The following is a 7,948-nucleotide window of genomic DNA, read 5'->3' as shown; positions in this document are numbered from 1 at the left end:
AATTCGTAAGATCAAATTCGGTGCGATACGATAAGAAGAGCAACACAGAAGAAACTGCTAGTGGATCCAACTTTATGTTTCCATTGGTAGATTATGTTGAACTAGGTTTGAAAAAAACTATTTGACTAGACTTAGCAATTATTTTTTCTGTCTTCTTGTAGAAAATCCTCATATATATCTCCTAAACCCTCACGCGGAAGGAAGAAAATTTTGAAGTTCGAAAGCACACTTGCAGCGGTAGGGGTAGGTGGAAATATGGATATAGTTACTAAAATTTATGATCGATAGATATGATTCCGGATATGATTATGTAATGAAATATCAAGATCCGTATCCAAGATATTCGAGCATATATTGGCTATACTATTGCAACAGTTTTAATCCTTATATTAATTGATTCTAAGTTAATTTTGATGATCAAGATATTTAGTCTTAGCTTTTCAGATATAAGGTGAACTCTCTTGTATCATATGAACAATACTTTTTTCTTTCTTCAATGTTATCTAGTTTTCTAATCATTTTGTATCTGCTTGCATATGCCGGGATTTGGACACCTCACTACCAAGCACAACCTTTTTATGGTTTTACCAAACATACTCATATTTCTATATATAATATATATTATATATATATATATAGCGTACTATATATATATATATAGTATATTACTATCATGAGAATAATGGAGGTTGAGCTGGCAGCTCACTCCCCCGTGAACTGCAAGTGTATGACATTGTGAGCCCCGCCCTACTACGTCATCATCGGTGGTGGGGGCTCACATGTCTACAGGCTTGCAAGCTTCAGTGGGGGGAGAGGTGAGGCTGCCCACGCTCACCTCCATTATCTTCATATATATATATTATATATATATATACTATATAATATATATATATAGTTATGTATATATATATATTATATATGATCATATATTCGATTTTAGTGGATATGGATATAAATTTTACTTCCATAGGCATATTTGTATCCGTGATTAGGAAGAGGATACAAATATGACAAGTATCATATCTCTGGGTCATATCCATATCGTATGTTCCCCTATGCAGAACGGTTCTTCGGATTACATCTTTTTCATGCATTTGCATGACTTAAAAGTAACTAATTTAAATGCGTAACACAAAGAATGGTCATCCAACAAGCTTCTTGAGCCCTCCCTACATAATAATAAAGAGGTTTGTCGATATTTACTCCTTTGAATTATATTATTTTAAAATTAGTCCTTCAAACACTGTTTTAAATGTCAGATATTAGGAAAACATCAAGCAACCAAAATCCATAACATCTTGCAGATATTAAAAAATACCAGAGATATATAGTATATACCGAAGTGCTCTGTCGAAAGATGTATATATATATATATACTACAAGACAAATTTTCAAATTAGAAGAAATTTATTTTTAAAAGTTGACCCCTTTAAAATTTAATTACTATTTTCGACTTAGTTTCAACCACCTGGCTGAAACTAGGTCGAAATATGGTAAATAAAGTTTGAAAACTTAACGGAACTTAAAATCTCGTGACGTTTAGTCGATAAATTACTCATCCTACTCAAGAAATAATCTACGCCATCTGAAACTAGAACCAAACTTCACAGGATATGAAATCCTGTGAAGTTGCAGGGGGCATCTGCCAGAGAGCTCGTATAAAGCTCTCTGTAAAAATGAGTCTGCAACTTCACGGGATTTAAAATCCCGTGAAGTTTGGATGTATTTCTTCTACAGTTTCATTAGCATGGTTAATCATGCACTAAACTTTACAGGGTTTTAAATCCCGTAAAGTTTTCCAACTTTATTTGTCATTTTCGATCCAGTTTCAGCCAGGTGGCTAAAACTAGGTCGAAAATGGCAATTAAATCTCAAATGAGTCGTTTTTTAAAAATAAATTACTAATATGATCTATTTTGAGAATTTGCCCTATATTATACTATCCTAATATAAGCATAACTAAATATAAGTACACAAAAATACAAATATATTTAGGATTACTAACCAATTACAGACACTTACTTAGGGATAATAGCCTATTAGAAGCTAGAACTTCATAGAGCTAGAACTTTTCCCAAAAACTTTACAAAACCATATTGTTTTATGGTAAGTCATATAAAAACACATATGGATTGATAAATCAATCTTGTCAGGGGTATTTAAAAACAACGTCCTCAAATCAACGGAATTGCTATCAGCCTTGTAATCTGATATTTTGTCCAATGTACTAATCCTGGTGGGGTTAGTGATCAACCAAGGATAGTTATTTTCTTTTATCCTGATTCAGTGCATTCCCACCGCCAAGACATGAATTCCTTTTGAGAGTTAAAATAAGTTAATGCAATGCTGTATTTGTTTGTTAGACCCATTACAGCAGTGATAAAATGAGACTAATTTTACAAGACATGTAACACCGCATACTCGAAGAAATTGAACGAATTATTTTCTCCTATTTTGAATAATAGCATTTATTTCAGCACACTTCATAATAAGCTTATGCTAACTAATGGAAAGGCTTCTTGGCTAGGCCATGTAAGCTCTAACATTCATCGAACATCAGTACCTACACAAATTAGTGTTCAACAATTTATGAACTGTTATCTAACACGCAGCTGTGAAAAATCAAATACTTTCAAGTTTTCGGTTTTCGATTTCGAGTTCAGTAATAAGAAGCATTGCAGATGGTTTTAAAATGTTAAATCTTTGCGACAAATTACATACATAGATGGAAAACAGTAGCTAAGCAATGAAATTATAGAATGACCATGCTACTAATGAAAAACAGAACATGAACAGAAGTCTTAAGACATACAAGCACAAACTAACAATTATTTATTCATTTATTTGCTATTTATAACAACAAACCCTATGCATGCCTAGGAATAGGAATAGTAGAAGCTAACACGGTCATCAGATAAACATCATTGATAATATGAGGGCTTTAATTATAACCTTAATGTTACATGCAAAGAAGCATAGCGATGACGGGAAAAAAGGAAACTAGAGAGCCTCTTACTTATGTTTCTCCATTCCTATGAATTTAACCCGCGCTCTCTTTCGCTATATAAAGAGAATAAGATTAGTATTTTTACTCTTGTGGAGGCTTCACCCTGCAAGAAGCATAAGGAGCAGAGCTCAAGCAAGAGGGAAAATTGTGTCTTGTCTTCTATGGTCTGCTTTGATTGAGGTAACATGAATTGAAGCCCATAATATCTTCTTTAGACCCCTTCCATCCTTTTCCTACTAATTACATTGGGGGGAAAAAGAATTAGGATAAATTTTTGAAGGGCAGATCAATTTTGTAGTGACAATAACAATATGCTTGATACAAAACAATACGTTTGAATGTGAAAACTTTAATGCAGAGAAAGCTTTCCAAGTCTTACCATCAGAGACATTAGGATGTAAAAGAAAGCAGTTACTCATGGAAGAGTGGTCGTACGGTATTTTTGCTTTTTTTTTAATAAGGATACAAAACAAATATTGATCGGATGCTGAACTGCTATCCAGTTATCGACAGGAAAAATTATAATTTGGATCCACCTGATATATGCCTAAAGATTTACAAGAAATTTGAGTTCAACTTTGAAATTTGAATATATTCCAGCAAGAATGCTCCATTATACAACACCTAATGGACTTCAGTTGTATTCAATTGCACGTGCTGTTCATCAGATGTGTATTCTAAAATTTTGGATGGTTTTAGAACTTACTCATATCAATATCCATGTTTTGACGGGGATACAGATATCAATAGTACAGATGCAGACACAAAACCGAATTTCGCTTAGATTATTTGCATCTATTACAGTTCTGTGAGGTTGTCTAAAGCCCAGATGCACGCAGAAGGGCTGATTGTTGGGGTGGGATGAGTTCTGTAAGTAATAAAAATGCTGGCTAATTGCCTGGGGTTCAAGAAAAAAAAGGCAGAAATAATGTTTTTGACCAGCACTATTCTGGCCACAAACTAAGAGAAGCATATCAGTAAGTGGGAATGCTAACTCAACTTACTCTGATGTAAATGTACAGATAAAATTCTTAAGCTTGCAAATACGTAGCATGAAGTTTCTTAATAGGGTTAGTTGCGAACAATTTTTCAAAACAGACCCCTTTAGAGTTTTATTTTTCAAAATCGACCGATTTTTTTTATTTATCAAAACCGACCCGATTTTGTGATTAGCAGCCTAATCACCATCCTAAATAGTCGGGGTTGGCAACCCCGACTATTTAGGAGGGTATTAAACCCTGATTAGATGCCTTAAACACTAAAAATTAAGGTCCTAAATAGTCGGGGTTGCCAACCCCGACTATTTAGGAAGGTGATTAGCCGGTTAATCACAATATCGGGTCGGTTTTGATAAATAAATAAATAAACGGTCAATTTTGAAAAATAAAACTCTAAATGGGGCTGTTTTGAAAATTTATTCGTTAGTTGCGGATAAATCCCCTGTAGTAACGCCCAATTGCGGATAGACACTCTGTACTATCTGCCCGAGTGTGCGAATAGTTCCCCAAAGTGAACTTTTTCTGACTCTTTTAAGAGTAAAAAAAGTATAGCATTTGGGTGTCTACCCGCACCAATAGAATTGCAGTGGCTTTATCCCCATCTACATAACTTTTTTTTGACTCTTTTACGAGGGTAAAAAAAAGGAAAAAAAAATCATGAGACACAATTAGAACTACATGGTATACGCAATTAGGTGATACTACAAGGGGCCTATCTGCAATTAACCCTTCTTTAATAAGGTATGAAATTGCGCATGTCAAAAAATATGATAAGGTGATTTATCAGAAGGAAATTATCTTCTGCTGCTTAATCAAAACTTATTTTGGTTTTTTAAGCTAGCTGTGCTATTAATTGATCATAGTAAGTGAACGTCTATTCTCACAATATCTTTAAGTACATATTCTGCCGAACCACGACAAATGTGCTTATATGTTAAAGAATACCCTCCAACTCATATAGACATACTCAAGGTGCCCATTAAAACTACGGACACTATTTTGATATCTGAACTGATTAAAACATTTGAGGATCAGAGACAACACAAGGAGAGCCTATTTCGCATTATGGTGATTAAAATATTTGAGGATCGGAGACGACACAAATAGAGCCTATTAGCATTATGCTGAAGTAAATGTATTGCACATAGGGTACAAAGAGAAGCTCCATACCAGTTTTCTTCAAATTCTTAATCCAGCTGGGTCAATTAATTATCTTGATGTATCCGGTCTCAAGCTACATTGCAAAAATGCACATCAGTTTTAGAAATGCACAATTCATTCAAATGTGCAAAACGTAATCATATCGAAATTAGCTCCCAAAAACATGATTCATTCAATGTGCAAAAATATAATTGCACTGAAATTAGCTCTGTAAGAACCTGAATTCTTCTTTAGTCTACAGAAACAAGCTATGACGTTTCCTTATGATCTTTTCACCATTGGCACTAAAAGCATTTCCAACCCTATAAGCTTTGAAGTAGATGAGCTGATGCTTTGGCCGATTCCAACTCGTGACAAAGACTCCTTTTTATTAGATTTTCCCTTTATACTTAAAATTTACATTAAAATCATGTAACAAAGTCTTGAGAGTACTTCTGCAGGGGCCCTCTGCAAAAATAGCAAAACCAGTAACTTTTTAAGCACCTGCTGGAAACAAGAACAAATGATTTCCAGCAGCCTAGTATTTTGTCTTATTAACTAAAAAGTAACTTACCACCAAAAGAAGTGTGGAGACGTTTAAAATCACTTTTTCTGCATACGTCAATTAAGGAATATACACCAGGTCTCAATGCTTCATCTACCTCTCTGCATGAGAAAGCCGCATGTTAAATTTCTGCTGAAAAAATTAAACTGTGTATGGGTAACCATAGTTATACATCTGATCGGTGTACTCCCTTATCTTTGTTTTCTTTTTTTTCCCCTTCCATTTTCTTTTTTGTGTGTTTGTGCATGTGCCATGGCAGTGTCAAAGCACTGCATAAGGAAAAAGGAACTGACCTTTTGATTCCTCCTTTCAGGGGACCACAGCCAGAGTACATGGAGATGTAATTGGACAGAAAGTATGATGAGTGCTCCGCAAACACATCCTTTTCATTTCTTATCTACAAAGTTATGAGGCCAAAAAATGAACTTCTATTATATAAAATAAATTTAAATGCAAAACAGAAAACATATGATTGCTTTTGTAACGCATCTGATATTCTATGGAAATATAATTGTTTGTGAAAGTAAAGCTTTTACATGAACACATCAAGCTTTTACATGAACACATCAACCAGACATGCAAAGACAAATTTTAATGGATTGAAGATAACTACACAATAGGTTTATTGAATATAGCTGTTGTTATCATGGGCATTAACTGTATTATCTGACTTTGAATAAAGATGTTTAGGCCCTTATTTCTTTAAGCATATAGTGTATCTCTACTTAGGGCTAACCTCAACAACAAAACCAACCAAAACTATACTTTTCCATTCATTAGTTATGGCCGCCATCTACAGTTCCCATATATTTAAATGGGCAAGATTTGGCCTTCGAATTCACATTCTTCAGCTACAATACATAGTAGTTTGTGTTCTAAACAGAATAGACCCCTACTTTTTAGCTATATTTGTTGGTTCATATTCTCATATTACATTGGGTTTCCATCAGATTGGGTTTCAGTTCATGAGCACCTGATATAGGTCCATGTATGGATAATGGAAGACATCAAGCTCAGTGAATCTAGATTTTAGTTGTGGTTAGGTGACTTGGATACATATTAGATAGAGGGTTGGTGTAGGTCACTGGCTTACATGGTTCACTTGAGCCCTAGAGAAGGGTCCCTTCGGGCTATTAATTAAACCTGAACATACAATTTAAAGTAGTATTAAGTATTAACAACTGTATCTCACTTTGAGAAGGTCGTGTCTCAGTCTACTGAATCCATGCTTTGCTAAATTTCAAACCCCATATGACTTCTGCTGTGGATGCATTAATAATGAGATTTAATTTTGTTCCTATCAGCTAAAATTGTTTTCCCAAAAATTTAAAAGAATAGAGATTGATAGAGGAAATATTATAATGATGATATTATTCAGAAATCAAAAGATGACAAGCTGCACTACTCTAATACATTGATAGATTGGACATAAGTGACAGATATTTCCTTTTAGTTACAAGCCTAAGATAACCATATAGCCTCCTCAAGGGCAAGCATGTCAAAATATTAAAGATCAACCTTATGTGAAACCTCCAGGCATGAATGAAAACAAAATAGTTCAGGATAAACATGCCGTTAATAAAAAATAAAACATTAAAGATCAGCATTATGAGAAACATCTATGGGTGGATAAGAAACAAAAGATATGAAAGACTTAACCACATTATTCAAACACTACAAACCTCCTCATAATTCTCCTGCAGATAACTTGCACATTTTATTGCCTCTCCGTTCCCAAGAAAAGTAGCATTTCCTCTAATTAAGTCGGTGTCCACCATCTCTAAACAGTTAAGGAGGGTACTTACTGACTCTTCAAGGATAGCAACGCATTGTTCAGTATGACTAGAAAGAAGAAAGGTAACAAAATATTCAGAGAAACAGTAGAATCCTCAATGAAGAAAACTAATTTACTGTGGAGCATATGCATGATAAAGCAAAACTTGATCCCCAGGTATCGTCAAAATAGAAAAGAAATACAGGAATGAGTACAATAAAGAAACATAAACGTAGAGAGTATATGTGAGAACAGAGAAGAATAAAGGTACGAGGCCAGTATATATTGGTTTCAGTTTCAGTTGCGGGTAAATTTCACAAAAACCCCCAACAAGTTTGGCCCAGTTTAAGATCACCCCCAAAAAATTGGAAATCTCACTTAACCTCCAATTTTCTAATAACCCCAAAAAAGTTGGAGGTTACTAGAAAATAGATCCAGAAAGATGCAGTTTTCAGGGTTAAGTG

The 7,948-nt window shown here is 34.3% G+C and overlaps 1 protein-coding gene across 1 annotated transcript in view; it reads right to left on the bottom strand.

Moving 5' to 3' along the window:
• The window catches only part of LOC109838770, a 19,194-nt gene continuing 14,047 nt past the window's right edge, over nt 2,802–7,948 (bottom strand). The window contains exons 5-10 of the mRNA XM_020407189.1: nt 7,393–7,552; nt 6,004–6,107; nt 5,720–5,811; nt 5,385–5,613; nt 5,176–5,239; nt 2,802–3,243 (exon numbers count right to left, since the gene is read on the bottom strand). Of these exons, the coding sequence (XP_020262778.1) occupies nt 5,537–5,613; nt 5,720–5,811; nt 6,004–6,107; nt 7,393–7,552 (433 nt within the window). The 3' untranslated portion in view covers nt 2,802–3,243; nt 5,176–5,239; nt 5,385–5,536. The remainder of the gene's footprint in view (nt 3,244–5,175; nt 5,240–5,384; nt 5,614–5,719; nt 5,812–6,003; nt 6,108–7,392; nt 7,553–7,948) is intronic.

The sequence above is a fragment of the Asparagus officinalis genome, chromosome 4 (genome assembly GCF_001876935.1).
Source record: "Asparagus officinalis chromosome 4, Aspof.V1, whole genome shotgun sequence".
NCBI classification, from domain to species: Eukaryota; Viridiplantae; Streptophyta; class Magnoliopsida; order Asparagales; family Asparagaceae; genus Asparagus; species Asparagus officinalis.
Note: the sequence above shows the minus strand (reverse complement) of the source record. Positions and strands in the feature narration are given on the sequence as shown.